The 19,140-nt window shown below is 43.7% G+C and overlaps 1 protein-coding gene across 1 annotated transcript in view; it reads right to left on the reverse strand.

Moving 5' to 3' along the window:
• Window positions 1-212: 212 nt before the first annotated feature.
• The window catches only part of LOC123752543 (zinc finger protein ZFP2-like), a 103,135-nt gene continuing 84,207 nt past the window's right edge, over window positions 213-19,140 (reverse strand). Inside the window, exon 2 of the mRNA XM_069302124.1 lies at window positions 213-7,301. Coding sequence (XP_069158225.1) covers window positions 4,166-5,254 — 1,089 coding nt within the window. The 5' untranslated portion in view covers window positions 5,255-7,301 and the 3' untranslated portion in view covers window positions 213-4,165. The remainder of the gene's footprint in view (window positions 7,302-19,140) is intronic.

Consider the following 19,140-nt stretch of genomic DNA (forward strand, 5'->3'; position numbering starts at 1 on the left):
TAAAGCTTCAGAAGGACAGAATACTGTCTCATAGAGCACCACATCCCGGCAGCCGCCTACTAAACTCCCTCACGATGACAACGGGCTGGAAAGGCAGGGGGTCAAAGCACACAAGCCTCATCACCACGAAAATAAAGCTGACATAGAAGAAGCGGAACTTTCATAAACAAAATTTAAACACTGATAAGGTCTCTCTTCTGCATAAACTCTCATATGTTGTTAAATTTTATTTACCTGCAAAGCTTTTAGACATATGAAACATTATTATAAAGATACTCCCTTGTATAATGAAACCCATCATCAAAACACTGACCAAATACTCCTTAAACCAGCCACAAAGTCCCACGTTATGAATGAAGAAAACTTTACACTTGCTTTGTAACTCATTACATTAAAAAAAAATTTCAGTGTTTTGGTCACTTCCAATGTTCGAATCACACCTCCATTAATGCTTCGCCCATATACTGCAAAATACAATTAATTGCCTGCAGAGCAAAAAAAATGACATACACCTACTCTAACCTTGGCCTAACGATACACACAATTCTAATACAATAAAATCACTTTAATGGAGCATTGATACTGTCTCTTATGTGCATCACTAAATACAAATTATGTGAAAAGCATTTTAGACACTAGTAACATTTATAGGGTTTCTCTCCTGAATGAACTCTCATGAGTATCACTAAATATGAATTAGATGAAAACCATTTCAGACACTAGGAAGCCGAATCCGATGAACATAGAGCTGGTAAGCAGAGAAGGGAAGGATGGGGGAAAGATGTAGGAAAACTTAACCTTTAAACTGTGCTATCAACTTGCCATAACTAGTAACTTGCCATAAATTGCGCATCATGTCATATGACGTGTTGGAGTACAACGCAAGATTTAAACTGCCTGCGGATACACGGGGTTCACCTCACCTTCATCAGGGCTCTTGTAAACAGACGCCATTTTTTTTTTTTTTTATATCGTGGGCCACATTCCTGGGTGTGAGGTCCTCAGTACTGAGTGAACCCCCATGGCTGGTGCCTGTAGCATGTGCTCACAGCACTGCTGTTCAGCTTGTGACCACAGCATCGCCTAAAAATGCCATAATATATATGTACATGCTATTATTTAGCAATGATAGTATTACAGAAGACCCCTGACTGTGATAAAAATGACCAGGATTCTGATAATAGCAGGAGTGTTGTGATAATTAGGGCTGTAGTGGGAGGAGCAATCTTGGTGGGGAGAGAGGTAGCGTTGTCTGCTGACTCTGTGTGACCACCTCTTTCTGTCTGGACTCACTATACCAGCTTAGTATATGGTGAAGAAAACATGTAGATACTTATATACAACGTCTGTATACAGTGGATAAAAGCAAAAACAGTATGGTGGGAGGAGAATGGCAAGTCAAGTGAGGTGAGGGAGGGAGGGAGTGACAGCCGCCACTGGCTGCCACTCAGCATACCAACTTAGTGGTTCGTTATGGTGAACACAAATGTAGATAGTGTAAAAACAGCAAAAGGAGTGTGGGGGAGAAGCCATTTTTGTGAGGGAGGTGGCGACATCTGCATGATTGATCATGATGGGTACGGGTGGCCACTATGCTTTTTGGGCACTATACCAGGTTAGATGAACAGTTATGGTGAACAGTTCATGTAGATACTTATATATAACGTCTGTATATAGTGAATAAAAGCAAGAACAGTATGGTGGGAGGAAGATGTGGGCGAGTGAGGAGTCACTGAGGGAGGGAGGGTGTGGCGACGAGTGGCTGACTGGCAGATGTGGTGGCCACACCTCACTGCTTTTTGACTTGCAATATCAACTTAGTGGTTCGTTATGGTGAATAAAACATGCAGATACGTATATATAACCTGTGTATATAGTGTAATAACTGACAAAATATTTGTTATTGTTTTATGAACATAATAGTTGAATCAATAATATGCACACCATAATTTTGAGTACAGCGATGATTCACACATTTTATTATATAAATATATCACACTACACACTATTGAATAATATTACAGCAAAAAAATGAAGAAAAATCAATCAGAGTCATTGAAATAATTATGTAATTACCTCTTTGTGACCACTCCTGCCTGACAGCTGGGGCTGAACAGACTGCCTTGGACGCACGCTGAGTCAGCGCCTCTTTTTTGCCAGACTTCCGCGCCATGTAGCGAGCAAAATATGCCACTTACGATTTTGTTATTATTTTCCGTGATCAGGGAACACAAATTAACAGGTTTAGAAGAAATTTGTTATTTTTTTTTTTATGTGCCTGTGGGTGACACTGGCCAAATAGCCCTTAGCAACACAAGGGTTAAAGAGGTTGCTAAATATCACTAAGGATGCCAATATGGGGACAGAAATGCATAAGGCAAATGATATTAAAGTAATGGGTAGCTTATCTTGACCAAGATTGCTATTCTTCTGCTTTGCCCTTCATTCCTGTCTATCGTTATGTAACCCTGAATTAGTACGAGTTGGTCGGGGCATGCCGAGGTTTCAATCAGTAGTAGCATGTCCAGGTTGTGTTTGCCGAGTTCTATTTCCAGCAAGTATCTGTTGTTGAGGAAGTGTCATGTATTGATCTGAATGAGTTTTAGCTTCATTATGCGAGACCTAATGGTGGGTCGTGCCCCCACCTGTGGATGCTGCAATCTTGCAGTGGCTTCGCCTGGCATCCCTGGAAGTAGGGTGGATGCCCCTTCCAGTAGTCTTTGGCACTATTCCCCCCACCCTTCCAATCCAAGAGCAACTGTCATATCTGGAATATATCTGGAGAGGGTTCTGAGAGTTCTTCTATTTCTCGAGCCCAGCCTGGGGCCAGGCTTGACTTGTGGTAAATTGGTCCAACAGGCTGTTCTTGCACTTCTTGCAAGAACTTAACTAAATGCTTCCTGAAGACATTGTGTCACAGTTTCGTCTTTCTGCTGCTGGTAAATGCAAAAAGATATGTGAATTCAGAGACAATTCTATAACAAATGTTCCCAAGATGTGTAAATATTTCATTCAAAATGATCTGCTACCAGAAATTTTAGCCAAATATCCCCAGTTTGCTAACTGTAGGTAGTAACTAAGTGATTGTAACCTCTCCAGCACTGCCCACTGGATGGAGGGTGGTGTGCAGGACAAACATATCAATTGTGACACTAGCTCTCCACATATGTCAGTTGCTTAATTTAGAAACTGTACTTGTGGTTGATCTCAAACCCATTGATGATGTGACAATGTATACTGAATTTTGTAACTAGCTCATCAAGATTGTAACTTGCTTAGCCAAATAAATTGTGGGGGTTCAGTCCCTGAGCCCATTATGTGCCTCTGTAACTCTTTCCACAACTGCCCACAAGATGGGTATGGGGTACATAATAAATGAACTAAACTAACTGACTTCTGCTGGATGACTCCTTGGTGGGCAGGCTGGAAGGTTGAGCATCTGCATCCAGGTGAGCTAAAGGTCAAGGAGGGCCAACTGGGAGTGCTGGTGGTGGCTTCCCCAAACATGCCATGTGGCTGGTAATTGGGGTGGATGTGCTTGGTCTTTGGAATTCAGGGGGCAACAAGAGGTCTTGGATGCTCTGGGCCCATAGATCAATTTCAGGGTTGAGGTGGTGGCTGGTACTGCACTTGCAGTTGGTTCTGTTTCTTGGGTTTGTTGTGGGGACAAGAGGGTTGGTGATGCTGGCATTGTTGTGGGTGCAAACAAGTCCTCGGGGATGTTCACCGAAGGTTGTTGACCTGTATCAGGCACTTGATGGTTAGGATGAATGTCTTGGGGTCTTTTTTGGGTGACCCTGTTAGCGATTGCATAAGAACTTGTACTGCAGGGTGTTGGCTGGGGTTTCTGGGGTTGACAGAGGAGATGATGGGTCTGCTTGACGAGCAGATGAGGCAAGCAGGTAAACCTGCCGGCTTGAGCAGGTCACTTCAACTTTCATCTGATTTCTTCCTATTAAATTTTTTCTTTCTTCATTCCATGAGCTGCAGACAGGGACTACTTGCCAATGTCCTCACGGACCCTGAATCGGCATTGGGTGATCTGGTGGAGGTGGAGCAGCTACACTGCATTCTCTTGCATACATAGCCGGTGTGCGAATCTTATGATCATTCCAACTGTACTGTCCAACTGTCGACACTAGGAACACGAATAAGGTTTCTCTCCTCAATGAACTCTCATGTGCTTTAATAGATATGCATTACATGCAAAGAATTTTAGACACTCAGAACACTGATATGGTTTCTCTCCTGAGTGAGCTCTCATGTGTGTCACTAAATATGAACTGTGTGCAAAGCATTTTAGACACACTGAACATTGATAGGGTTTCTCTCCTGAATGAATTCTCTTGTGCTTTGCTAGATGTGACTTTAGTACAAAGCATTTTAAGCACTCAGAGCACTTATATGGTTTCTCTCCAGAATGAAATCTCAAATGTATCACTAAATATGATTTATCTGAAAAACTTTTTTGACACACTGAACACTGAAAGGGTCTCTCTCCTGAATGAATTCTCATGTGCTTTACTAAATATGAATTACGTCCAAAGCATCTTAGACACTCAGAACACTGATATGGTTTCTCTCCTGAATGAATCCTCATGTGTGTCACTAAAGATGTTTTGTCTGTAAAGCCTAGATGACACACCGAACACTGATAAGGTTTCTCTCCGGAATGAACTCTCAAGTGTATTACTAGACGTGCCTTCTGTGAAAAACATTTTTTACACACTGAACATTGGTATGGTTTCTCTCCTGAATGAACTCTCATGTGATTTACTAGATGTGATTTAAGTGCAAAACATTTTAAACACTCAGAACACTGATATGGTTTCTCTCCTGAATGAAATCTCAAATGTGTCACTAAGTACGACTTATATGCAAAGCTTTTTAGACACTCTGAACATTGATATGGTCTCTCGCCTGAATGAACTCTCATGTGTTTTACTAGTTGTGACTTTTGTGTAAAGCTTTTCTTACACTCAGAACACTGATTTTGTTTCTCTACTGAATGAACTCTCATATGTGATTCTAGATACACCTTGTGTGCAAAATCTCTTAAACACTTGGAACACTGATACAGTTTCTCACCTGAATGAATTCTCATATGTGTTACTAGATTTAACTTATATACAAAGCCCTTTGGACACACTGAACACTGATAGGGTTTCTGTCCTGAATGAACTCTCGAGTGTTTTTCTAGATGTGACTTAGTTGCAAAGCCTTCTGAATGCTCTGAACTCTGATATGACTGCATTTTGTAATTTATTCACGCACCTCACACTTAAGTTGATTTTTATGAAAATAATTATATGGTTTCTCTTTAATAGAAATAATCATAACTGGTAGAGATTTTTTAGGAAAAACTCAGGACCTTAATACTAATACAGAGACTAATATTCTGACACGTGTGTGCTCAACATGAGCACACATTATACAGTCAACTGTTTTATGTAAGGGAATTTAACATTTATCATTTCTACACCAGAAATTTTTTACAATTGGCTTTAAATGACTCTGCTTGCTATTTGAGTAGGTGGAACCAAAATATTATGTTTATCTTATAATGACATTAATAATTACCTGAAATACATACATAATGAATTTCAGACATTTAGGAATATTTAGGAAGAAATTCAAATATGCTCTATTAGGAATTATTAACCCCTAAGACTGCACAAAAAACATTCACACTACTTCTAAATTTTTTTTTCATATCTTAATTTATTTTTTATGAAATAATATTCCTAGCTCTGGAATTAACAATAATTCTTCTACAAGACAAATACATTCAAGGCACACAAATAGATAATACAAATTCAAGAAAAAATTCAGTATAACTGTAGACACACATTTAAATAAAAATATCAACAATGATTAATAATTTATATCATATGTATAAATGTTCATTATGACTAATAACAGTATCTATATAAACAGTCAGAAAAATTGCAACGTAATACTAAAAACAGTGTCACACACTGCAGGATAATAATGGTAAAGTGTCACACACTGCAGGATAATAATGGTAAAAGTGTCACACACTGCAGGATAATAATGGTAAAGTGTCACACACTGCAGGATAATAATGGTAAAGTGTCACACACTGCAGGATAATAATGGTAAAAGTGTCACACACTGCAGGATAATAATGGTAAAGTGTCACACACTGCAGGATAATAATGGTAAAGTGTCACACACTGCAGGATAATAATGGTAAAAGTGTCACACACTGCAGGATAATAATGGTAAAGTGTCACACACTGCAGGATAATAATGGTAAAGTGTCACACACTGCAGGATAATAATGGTAAAGTGTCACACACTGCAGGATAATAATGGTAAAGTGTCACACACTGCAGGATAATAATGGTAAAAGTGTCACACACTGCAGGATAATAATGGTAAAGTGTCACACACTGCAGGATAATAATGGTAAAAGTGTCACACACTGCAGGATAATAATGGTAAAAGTGTCACACACTGCAGGATAATAATGGTAAAGTGTCACACACTGCAGGTTATGGCAAATGGCAGGAAAGTTAGCACATCTAATACATAAACTTCTATATACAAATGAGGCATGGAGAGTTACCACTGTCCACAGGCTGTTGAGACTGTGCTTGTAGGAGCAGAGTTGAGGTGATCTATGAGGCATGGAGAGTTACCACTGTCCACAGGCTGTTGAGACTGTGCTTGTAGGAGCAGAGTTGAGGTGATCTATGAGGCATGGAGAGTTACCACTGTCCACAGGCTGTTGAGACTGTGCTTGTAGGAGCAGAGTTGAGGTGATCTATGATGCATGGAGAGTTGCCACTGTCCATAGGCTGTTGAGACTGTGCTTGTAGGAGCAGAGTTGAGGTGATCTATGATGCATGGAGAGTTGCCACTGTCCACAGGCTGTTGAGACTGTGCTTGTAGGAGCAGAGTTGAGGTGATCTATGATGCATGGAGAGTTACCACTGTCCACAGGCTGTTGAGACTGTGCTTGTAGGAGCAGAGTTGAGGTGATCTATGATGCATGGAGAGTTACCACTGTCCACAGGCTGTTGAGACTGTGCTTGTAGGAGCAGAGTTGAGGTGATCTATGAGGCATGGAGAGTTACCACTGTCCACAGGCTGTTGAGACTGTGCTTGTAGGAGCAGAGTTGAGGTGATCTATGAGGCATGGAGAGTTACCACTGTCCACAGGCTGTTGAGACTGTGCTTGTAGGAGCAGAGTTGAGGTGATCTATGATGCATGGAGAGTTGCCACTGTCCACAGACTGTTGAGACTGTGCACGCAGCAACCATGTTGAAACAAACTGTAAGATACATACAAATTGTCAGTGTATTTGTATTTCTGACAATACTGATCACCACTAATGTCCTATGAAGCATTTCTATCACTCAAATAATCTATATGATTTCATGCTGAAACTACAAGTGTAATTCTTCCGGTGAAAGAATAAGTTGAAAAGGTAAACAATAAAAGTTCAATATAGATTTAGTTCAATATGAAACCCCTGTAAGCATCTGATTAACTTATTAAGGGAGCTAGGAGACTGATTTCTCAACCTTCCTCAATCTCAAGCTTTTTGTGCATACTCTACATGGTAAATGCTCCAACTTTTAATAATGGTTCAATATCTTAACACGAACAGGAAAACAAAACAAACAAGTTATTTAAAAAAATTGACAATTTCACAATTTAAAATTAAGCTGATGAATTTAATATTTCATTAATTTTTATTTTATTCATTATGGGCTTAGAATGACATTTAACATTCATTTTCCTCAATTTAAAATTGAGTTTGAGAGTATAGTTACTGTAAAAAAATAGTCACTGTTGCCTTCAAAATATGCACAAAATTTAGACAAAAATTTATAACTCCCAAAGTTATAGGTTTAGGAATAAATTCAATTAAAGAAACCTTAGAACTAAGAACTTTGCACATAATATGTAAAAATGGTGAGAATCACTCAAACAGAATTTAAGAGCTCGTCTCAAAGTTGAAAAGCCTGTTCCTAGAGAAAAATGAAGGTAAACTTCTCGACAATAAATAATCTTCTCAACAGTTTGAATTTATGTCATATCTTGTAAGTTTTAATAAATATTGCTTGGCATTCATACTCGAATATGTTAAAATTGTAGGTCAATATATGTTGAAATAAAGTCATGAAAAAATAACCCCCTAAAAAATAAATAAATGGATAAGGATAATGGATTAATAAAGATAATAAGTATACTTTAAGTAAGTGATAAGGCCTGCATCTGGTCCCCATTCTTCTATACAACCTAAAGAGACAAAGAGAATAGAGTTTGAAATCTGTAAATTTTTTGTAAAAAAAAAAAAAACAATTTCTGCCACTTGTAACAGATTAACTTGTTAACCAATTTTGTTCACCCTTCACACACTTAGTGTAGGGTATGCATTTCCCAACATGTAGAAGGGACAACAAAATCCGACAAAAAAAAAAAATGCCCATCCCCCCCCCCCAAAGAAAAAGGCAAAGGAAGGCAAAGTGATAAGTTCAGTGACTTGTGTTTGTTGATGTTATGCTAAGACATTACCCTACCCTGCTTATGTGATTATTTAGAGTTACATGTGACTAACTTTTGATTAGTTGATAGTGATTTTGTTGAGTAACGTCACCACCCAACTTGTCCACAACCTAGATGCCAGTCACATGTTGCCGAGTGGCTCCATGTTAAGTTTGCTTAGTAACAGGAACCTGCTGTGACTAGTGCCTTAATTAAATGATTATTGTGGTGATGTAAATATTGTATATATGCTGTGTCATATAGATAATTTCACCCCAGTAAACTGTTGGTTTTACTCAAACTTTCCCTCAACGCTAGACCTTTAACATGATTTTGTTTTCAGGCCAGGATTTTCACTGATTAAGTAGGGAAAGTTCTACCCCCCATGAGCCTTACTTGGGGATCATGATATAACTGTATAGAAAATATCTATCATAATGTATCTATGATAAAATAAAAATATCTATCTGTTTACATCTATGAATTTATTTTTTAATTTATCTATCTATGAATTATGATCTATCCATGGGTCACTGGTGTACATGACCTGAATCACAATTTAAAGCTTCCAGACTGCATTGTCTGGTAAAAGATTTATTAGATGATAGAAACAAGATGATCGACTGCTTAAAATTCTTCATTAACCACTCTACTGCACGTTAGTTGAAGATGACAAGTCTTCAAGTGTGCATAAAATAAATTGTTCCCAAAAATTAGTTTCTTTCTAATACTGTATTGTCAAAACATATTTCCTGATCAAAAGAAACTAAAAAAAAAAATTGTTTGTAACATACTTTGGCCATGATGGAGCAGGGAAGTTGACTAATTTATTGATGCTGAGCAAGTATTCCTCCGGCGATGGTAGTCTCAGCAGCACCCTAGCCTCTGGAGTTGCCGCAAATATAGTTTTACATAAATATTTTCACGTCCCTGAAAAGTTTTTTGTCTTTTTTTTTTGCCATATTATTCAATACTGAATAATTTGAAAAATTTATATAAACATGTGTGTGAACATTGCTATGCTCAATCATATGGTGCACCTATCTTAGTCACAAACATGTGTGTGAACATTGCTATGCTCAAACATATGGTGCACCTATCTTAGTCACAAACATGTGTGTGAACATTGCTATGCTCAAACATATGGTGCACCTATCTTAGTCACAAACATGTGTGTGAACATTGCTATGCTCAAACATATGGTGCACCTATCTTAGTCACAAATATTATATTTTTGGAACGATAAACTCAAAGTGTTTTAGCTGTTATTACACTATATACACTTGTTATATATAACTATGTACATTTTTATGCGCCATTACAAACGACTGAGCATTTCTGGTCAATGTAATAAACTGATAACCGGTAATCAAAGTTTAGCTTAGTTCTCCATAGTTTATATAAAGTTATAACAGCATGCATTGGAAATATTGCATTTTCCTCATATTGTAACTGTTTTTACTAAAGTTTTTCAAGTATAATGATGGATTGTTCTGTCAATAATATTATTTGTATCATAGAACATGTAGAATATTAGTACTCACAAATTATACAGTTTTCATGTCATGTACAATTGATGGAGCGAGGGTGGGGGGGGATGGTGGGTGGTTGTTGGTGGAGTGAGGGTGGGGGATGGTGGGTGGTTGTTGGTGGAGCCAGGGTGGAGGGGATGGTGGGTGGTTGTTGGTGGAGCCAGGGTGGGGGATGGTGGGTGGTTGTTGGTGGAGCGAGGGTGGGGGGGATGGTGGGTGGTTGTTGGTGGAGCCAGGGTGGGGGGGGATGGTGGGTGGTTGTTGGTGGAGCCAGGGTGGGGGGGGGATGGTGGGTGGTTGTTGGTGGAGCCAGGGTGGGGGATGGTGGGTGGTTGTTGGTGGAGCATGGGTGGGGGGGGATGGTGGGTGGTTGTTGGTGGAGTCAGGGTGGGGGGGGATGGTGGGTGGTTGTTGGTGGAGTCAGGGTGGGGGGGGATGGTGGGTGGTTGTTGGTGGAGCGAGGGTGGTGGGGATGGTGGGTGGTTGTTGGTGGAGTGAGGGTGGGGGATGGTGGGTGGTTGTTGGTGGAGCCAGGGTGGGGGGGGGATGGTGGGTGGTTGTTGGTGGAGCCAGGGTGGGGGGGGGGGATGGTGGGTGGTTGTTGGTGGAGCGAGGGTGGGTGGTTGTTGGTGGAGCGAGGGTGGGGGATGGTGGGTGGTTGTTGGTGGAGCGAGGGTGGGGGGGATGGTGGGTGGTTGTTGGTGGAGCCAGGGTGGGGGATGGTGGGTGGTTGTTGGTGGAGCGAGGGTGGGGGATGGTGGGTGGTTGTTGGTGGAGCCAGGGTGGGGGGGGGATGGTGGGTGGTTGTTGGTGGAGCGAGGGTGGGGGATGGTGGGTGGTTGTTGGTGGAGCGAGGGTGGGGGATGGTGGGTGGTTGTTAGTGGAGCGAGGGTGGGGGGGATGGTGGGTGGTTGTTGGTGGAGCGAGGGTGGGGGGGGGGGATGGTGGGTGGTTGTTGGTGGAGCGAGGGTGGGGGGGATGGTGGGTGGTTGTTGGTGGAGCGAGGGTGGGGGGGGGATGGTGGGTGGTTGTTGGTGGAGCCAGGGTGGGGGGGGATGGTGGGTGGTTGTTGGTGGAGCGAGGGGTGGGTGGTGGTGGGTGGGTGGTTGCTCCTTGCTTGTGTTACATCTGACCTTAGAAGAAACTGACTGAATCAGCATCCTCCAATTTGCTCAATATGTTAAAGTGCCAATGAGATCTGCTCTGTCATGTCTGGTTTACAGTGTTGTTAACCCTTATTATGAGTTCAAATATTATATTCCTTGAACAATAAAATATACCATTTTTGCTTATATTACACTATATAAACACATCATGCAAATCTATCAACATTTTTATGCACCATAAGAAACCCGTTAACTTTTTTGATGAGTGTGGTGAAGAAATCAAACAGCATGATCACATGGTATGAACAGATGACACCAGCAGATGTCATCTGGTGCTAAAAAATGCTTCCAAATATACTATGCTCATCGCAAAGTCGCTAAGACTTCATCATAGAACTGCTATCATCATAACAGTCCAGTCACTAAATCCTGAAAATGAAACCAGATGCAGCACACATCTGGTTTCATTTTCAACTGGCTGCAACCTGCAATCCAAAGGAACACAGGAACGCCCAGGAGCAGAAACGTTAACCAAATAATGGGGGGCCAGGACCCTGTTCGACCTCCAAAATCCCCATGCCCGAATATCAGCCCAGGACATGTTGCCAAACATGGTAGCCAATGCAGCAAACTTCCTAGCGTCATGGGCACGAAGATAGACCACAGACAGGCTAAACTTAATAACCCTGTGGACGACCTGGGAGACCCCGAGCCCCGGAACAGGGAACAAGGGAAACTGGGGCAACCCAAAGCGCATCCCTATCCACAAAACCAAAGCATGCAGGTAATGGTGAAGAGCCGCAACCGGACACAACACACGATGCACCCACGGCCTGACCAACCTAGCATCAATGATCCAAGGACCCCTCCAGAAAGCAGCCGTGTTGTCCTTTGCCAGAAAAGAAGAAGGCTGCAACCGAATAAACTGACCACCAGGACTGAAAGAGCAGAAGCCCCTGTGCCGGAGAGCACGTAGCTTATTGACCCGACTCCCAGAGGCCAATGCCAACAGAAAGAGAGCCTTGGAAAAGCAAGCTTGAACCGAAGGGGCCACCACAAACCGAGGTGAGAAAAGATAGAAGAGCACCCTGTCCAAGGATGGCTCAGGTGGCGCATGAGCAGGCCGGAGGTGTAACAAAGCACAAGAAAGCTTATGGAACGGGGCAAAAGTAACATCCAACCCGAATGCAAGCTGGAGTGACTCCGCCAGTGCCACACGATATAAGGCGACAGTATTAGGCATTAGCCTGGCAGTCAAGAAAGGGCACCACACAGATCAGGAGATGACGAGACCACGCCGACGCAAAGAGGTCCACGTCCAAGAGTTCGTATGTCCAGCAGAGCCAACTGATGGAGTCAGCGTCGCCCATCCATTCTGTGGACAGGGGAATGAACCGATACAGGCCATCCGCCAGGACGTTGAACACTCCCCGGTGTTATGATCCCAAGTAGCTGAAAAAACGAGTCTCTCCTTTGAGAATTATTCTATCAGGCCTGACCTGACTAGGTCAAAGAAATATAGACATGAAGAATCATATGTAAAATAATTGGTTGGATTCAATAGATAATTTAAGAAGGTGGGCAGTGAATAAGAAAATAAGTAAATGACTTGATATAAGATGTGGAGAGTTTGCTGGAGGCGTGAGGCTTGCTTGAGAGGAGCTTGAGCTCACTTGAGCTGAAGAAATCGTGAGGGGAGGGCGTGCTCCATTTGAGCCCCTGTTAGAGAGGAACCCCTGTTCCTTCCTTCCTTCAAGAGGAAGGAAGTGGACAAACGTCTTGACTGAGGAATAAGTTAGGAGGCGTGTCATCTCAAGTCAGGAATTGCAGAAGGTGTTGAGTGGGGAGTTAAAGCAGTTCTGTGGGTAGCCTGAGGCGCCTTGAGTATCACCGCCCCATCGAGGAGCACCCTGCTGGAGACCTTTTGTGGTAAGCACAATTTTAACCAGTTTACAGTGATTGCCTATACTGTAGTTGATCGTGTGCCCAGCAATTGTAGCGAATGTTTATTGATACATTAGGCATATTTTATTAAGGCAGAAGGCCTAAAATAAAAGAGTAAAGATGGAGGATGTAAACATATTGTTTGGTTTATTTCGCTTATGTGTTTATAGGGAAACATTTTTATTGGCGTGTCAATGGGATGCAGGTTTGTCAGGGGAAGGAGATGCTGAGAACTTCGAAGCCAGCAGAGAGGGAGTAGTTCATGAGACTCCAAGGTTGTAGAAGGTACTGAGCTCTGTGGAAGAGCAGCCACACAGTGAGGAGCAGGACCTCAAGCTGTGAGAAGAGGAGCAGTGGAATGAAGTTTCACATGCTTCTGTGATACCAGTGGTGAAGCACCATTGTTGCTCAAGGAAGACTTCATGGTGTAGCAGCCGGAAGAGCTGTGGAGAACCCTGGTAGACGGTTCTAGGGAAAACCTGAAGATGTCAGGGTAGTGAACTTCCAGATGTGGAAGCGAAGTTCTTGTTGACAAATTGTAGGGGGTTGGTAGAGTGTTTGATTGTCATTAGCGTGCAAGACGCAGTTAAAGGTGAGTGATTGACTACCATTTTTGTGCCATGGAGTACTTATACTGAAGTATAGAGTGACAACTGTAGGCTGGATTACCTGCAGAGACATACATACGTGTTCTAGGACTGATAGGGTGATTGATTGACCATTGTTGTATATCAAGGAATATTTATGCTGATATTTATGTTATTGCAGTCATAGGTTGGTTTTCCTTGTATGTGTTTACAGATATATATTATCTTGCTGATAGTGCAACACTGTCTTATAAGACTTGACCTACTTGATGAGGTTGGTAGTATTAGGTGGCGAGTCATGAGTTAGGATACCACTTGATAAGCAGATGATAGAGTCCTGATGGTATTGGAGTGCAACCTGACCACAATAGTATAGTGTGTTGGAGATATATTATTATATGTGTATATGTATTGTCCATGTGCCTTGTCCAGTAAATGTATTCAAATTTGCTGATGTTTGCCCTTGTCTTAGTGAGAGAGAGAGAGAGAGAGAGAGAGAGAGAGAGAGAGAGAGAGAGAGAGAGAGAACCAAGAACCAAAGCTGCGGACAGGGTAGTACAGAGCAATATCAAAGAAAAGGGGATTGAGGAGATCATACCACAAAAGGAGAGAGTGGGGAGTCACGGCGGCTCGAGTGGGTGTGTGCACGTGACAACGCAACCCGTTCTCGCAAATTCGTAAAGTCAATATTGACTTATTAACTACGTGCATAGGTGATATACTAAACATAATAGATACCCCTAAAAAGATTCATAGAAAACACCGACCTTACCTAACCTTGTTAGTATCTTAAGATAAGCATCTTATTGCTTCGTAATTACAATTATTACTTAACCTATACTTATTATAGGTTAGGTAATAATTGTAATTACGAAGCAATAAGATGCTTATCTTAAGATACTAACAAGGTTAGGTAAGGTCGGTGTTTTCTATGAATCTTTTTAAGGGTATCTATTATGTTAAGTATGTTACCTATGCACATATTTAATAAGTCAATATTGACTTATTAAATTTGCGAGAACGGGTTGGACAACGAGGCTAGTGTTGAAGCCGCATCCCCTAAACGTGTGACGTTGAGCCCCTCTCCAAGTGCCAGAAGCATCCAGGGTGATCTCCTGATCAAGGTAAGCACTCTACGGAATTTTGGGTTGGTTGTCCGAAAGGAAGGACCACCACCAACAACAACATCGTAATACCGGATATGAACCGCATGGACAGCCAAACCCTGAGAAGCCAGCAGACCCAAAGAGGCAAGGACCGAAGGGAACCCCTGAGGTTCACCACTGGAGAACAGTCTGAATTGAGCCGAATGGTCGAACCCTTAGCGACCCAAACCCTCTGAAGCAACAGCCAAACTGCCACAAACTCTCGCACTGTGCTGTGAGCCCGATGGAAGGACGAACGCCATTGCCCCTGGCTGGCCTGATGACCACTGGTCACAAAACCCCAGCTGAGAGACAACACATCCGTGAGCACATTAAGCGAGGGTTCGGGTATGCACCAAGGCACTGAACCGCGAAAACCCCGAAGAGGAAGACGGCCATGCAGTAACCGATGCAAGGTCCCTGGACTACGAACCCACTGATTTGACCGAAGCCAAACTCGACCCAGCAGGTAGACCAACATGGTGAAGTTTAAACTCGCGTACAACTGCTAGAGCAACTGCCGAGTGAGATTGGGAACCCTCCCAGAAACAGCCGAAGGAGGGACCACAGCCTCAGCAATGCCTCCGGAAAGAGTGATATGGAAGCAGGCCAAGAGTCCCAAACAAGACCCAGTCAGTTCCGAACCTGGGACAGAACCAGATGGGACTTTCTCCAGTTCACCTGGAACCCGAACCCGGCGAGCTGGGACAGAACCACACCCCTGGTGAGCAGACAAGCGGACCAACTGGGAGCCAACACCAGCCAGTCATCGAAGACCCGGCACACTCACAAAACATGTGCCAAGACCCAAGAAGAGCAGTCTGCAAGCCAGGAAGACCCCGGAACCCCAGAAAGGGAATGACCGGGGAACACAGGAGATAACCAAGCGCCTCCAGAAATCCCAAAGGGGACCTGAGAGGAAGAAAACCTCCAAAACGAAACTGAAAAGCCCAGAGGAACCCGGAATCAAACCCGGGAGGAGCCCAAACCATCATATTTGCCGACAGATACTGTTGGGGGTTTCACCTCTCTATTATTCTCTACCCTTACTCTGGGGTAAGCAATAGTTATGCTCAAGGTAACTCACCGTAGCCCTGCGGGTCTTCCCTCGATCCTCACGGCGCCACTGCACGCCAGGAGAGTCTCCCAGTCAATCTTAACGGCCTCTTATTAAGAAAGAGTGAGAACACGACTCGATCACATCGACCGTCGTGTGCCCTCCCCAACAATAGGGCTCTACGGTTAAACACAAGATCGCCAACTGGTGTTTAAGGTGGCCAGTAACACCCTCAGTGGACTGGTGTATTCAGTGGTAGCCTTGGCAAGGTCACACTCAAAGATCAGGAATCAGGCAGGTACTTATTGTTATCACTCTATGCTTACAGGTATAGTATAGCCACAAGATCAATGGAGGGGATGATAAAAACACAAAGAGAGTTTTGTATTTTACTTAAAATGTATGAAAGATGTCACAAGGCCACACAATAATCATAAATCAACTGATCCTGACTCGGCCGGTAATTCCCACGGATATTATGCGACCGCTAGAGGGCAACACTCTCCCCCTCCTCATCAAGTGTCAAGAACAGCTGATCGCAATGGCCTCTCCGCGCGAACTTTGCTTGTTTTCTAGATTCACGCGCGCTGTTCCTTTAAATTTTCCAATATTACTAGAAACTCGCACACTCGATATTGGCACAAATAAACCGTATTACTCAGTTACACTGTACTCAGGCTCAAACAGTCTTTTCTACAATCAATGCTATAATGATTCACTGTAATGGCTTTACATTGTTCTTCACTCAACCATATATTATGAAATATTAACCCTGGAGTTTTCAGTACTTTCTCTCGTGGGCGATAACGCAATAATTCACTGTACTCACAAATGATTATTCACTGAATGAACAGACATATATATGGTATATAAATCAATCATCAATACATGGAAAATAAATAGTTTCTGGGCACATAGCCTAACCTCCAAATACTGGCATAATATTATATATAATTTACCACTATATGTTCATATCAAAATCTATAGAAAGATATACACAACACAGTAAATTTATCACTGGTTCCTGGTGCCTGTACACACCAATAATCAACATAAATAATACAAGTACTCTTGATAGTACTGTCTAGCACCCTGGTGCTTTACCGTGACATAGGTGAGACTTGCTCACGACATATAAAATCTTCAGGCTAGATAATATAGCCAAATAATATAGCTAACTAAAGGGGAATGGGGAGGGAACTAGAACCACCTACTTCACCCTATCCTCCGATGAGAGTCGAGATGTAGCTCCTGGTCCTCGTGTCGGGAACGCCCCCACACTACACGTCGTCGTGTCCTACCAGAGCCTCTCGTCGTCCCACCGTTTAGCGCGTCGTCTCCGTGCCTCCTCACTGCAGGTCCGTCCTCCTCCTTGACTTCTTGAAGGTTGGAGTCGGACTCCTGGCCGTCGTCTTCTCCCAGCAACGGCTGTCGCCTACGTCTCAGCTACAGTCGTTCGGTTTCCCCAAATAGTCCTCTCTTCCTCAGCTACCCAGTGGCTCTGTCAGCCACTACGCTGTCACGAACTGGTGAATTGCCACAGACGTCAACATACGTCACTGCACGGCTTCACTGCTACTGGCACAGTACCTGACTGGAGCACTTGTTGCTCAAATAACCGTCAATTCCCTCTTCTGGTTCAACACATGAACTAGGGAAGACTTCTCAGAGTACTGGCGGACTTCAGGTGACGCGTAAATCCACGGTAGTGGGAAACAGCTGTCCGACAGATAGGACCACTCGTCGCACGTCCGACCTCTATGACGTGTCGTGTCTTACTGCTGGCGCCAGCCCGGCGCGCTGGCCGGACCCCCTTCCTTCGTGACGTCACTTTTACTATGGGAGGTTTTCATTGGCTCCCGGTGCCACCTTGCTGTCGGTGACCAATCCGGTGCCACTGACGTCACACGGTTTTGGCGGGAGATCAGTGAGGCCAGCGCCATCTTGGCTCCCTAAAGGGCCTAAACCACAGGCCAAAATATTACTATTTCACAAATTTCTCGGCTCTCCGAGAACACTTCACTCTCTCCCATATATCAAATTGTAGCCCGCAACGTAGAGAACGCTTGGGAAAAGCAGACATGACTCTTACTGCAGGCGTGGGAGAATTATAAGGGGGGGAACTCCGTCACATACCCCTCCCCTTAAAATAAGAGTCATGTCTGGTTAGTGTATGCGGGATAGGGCGTCCGCTACTACGTCGTCCTTCCCTTTGATGTGCTTGACCTTGATCCTTGTCAGACTCTCAGCGCGGGTGAGACTGGTGCCGTTCGCCCTGGACCACTTACTTTCCTCCTCCGGGAGTTCTCGTTTCCTCGGTACACACAGACCCGTCTTCCGCTGGGTTTCTCGGGTATCCGTTCCGTCCTGCTTGGCGGCTCTACCTTCCACAGTGAAGAAATGTCTCAGGCGGCCTGCGGGACACACCTGTTTCTTTCGGGGTCCATCCGGCTTCCCAATCTCGTACGACACTGGACCCAACCGTCGCAGCACTCGGTATGGTCTCTTGAACCGCGACCTGGTCACTCTACCTTTACCTGGCAGCACAACCAATACTTTGGATCCGGCCTGAAAATCCCTCTGCGCAGCTCTCCTGTCGAACCACTTCGACATCTTACGTTGCGCCTTCTTCAGGAGCTTCCTAGCCAGTTTCTTCGCTCTAGTGAGACGTTCTTTGAACTTCTGGACATATTTATTCACCGCTCCCACGGTCGCTCCTGGTGTCCATCGTTCCTTCATCATGAATAGCATGGCACATATAATATAGATAAACGGAAAGTAAGCCTTCTCAGGACCCACACGTCCTCCTTCGGCCTTACTAACCAATTTGGGGAACTCCTCCTGTTGTAACTCTCCGAGACGAGTGCGGCTTACCCCTGGAGAACTGGTGAGTGTCACCTGCAACTCACCATTCGGGCTACTCTCGCCCTCCACTCGTTCTCTGGGTCCTACGCAGAGGTGATTTGTTCCCAGGCTGTCAGTCGACTCCTCAGCCCCATCAGATCCACAACCTCCTGGTTCTTCGCGTTGTCTCGGTGTCACAGTACAAACTGGTATCGCCACCGGTGCGATTCCCTTCTCGTCCCCACAGGCGTTCAAATCTTCGCCTGTCTCCTCGTGTTGTTCTGGGCACTCTTCGCCTTTCATGAGATGCGGGAGGACATATCCTCCACACGCGTCATTCCCCAAGATGACCTGCGCCTCCATCTTGGGCATTGATGTACAGACTCCCACCTCTAGGGTCTGGC

This window comes from Procambarus clarkii, chromosome 5, assembly GCF_040958095.1.
Source record: "Procambarus clarkii isolate CNS0578487 chromosome 5, FALCON_Pclarkii_2.0, whole genome shotgun sequence".
Taxonomy (NCBI): domain Eukaryota; kingdom Metazoa; phylum Arthropoda; class Malacostraca; order Decapoda; family Cambaridae; genus Procambarus; species Procambarus clarkii.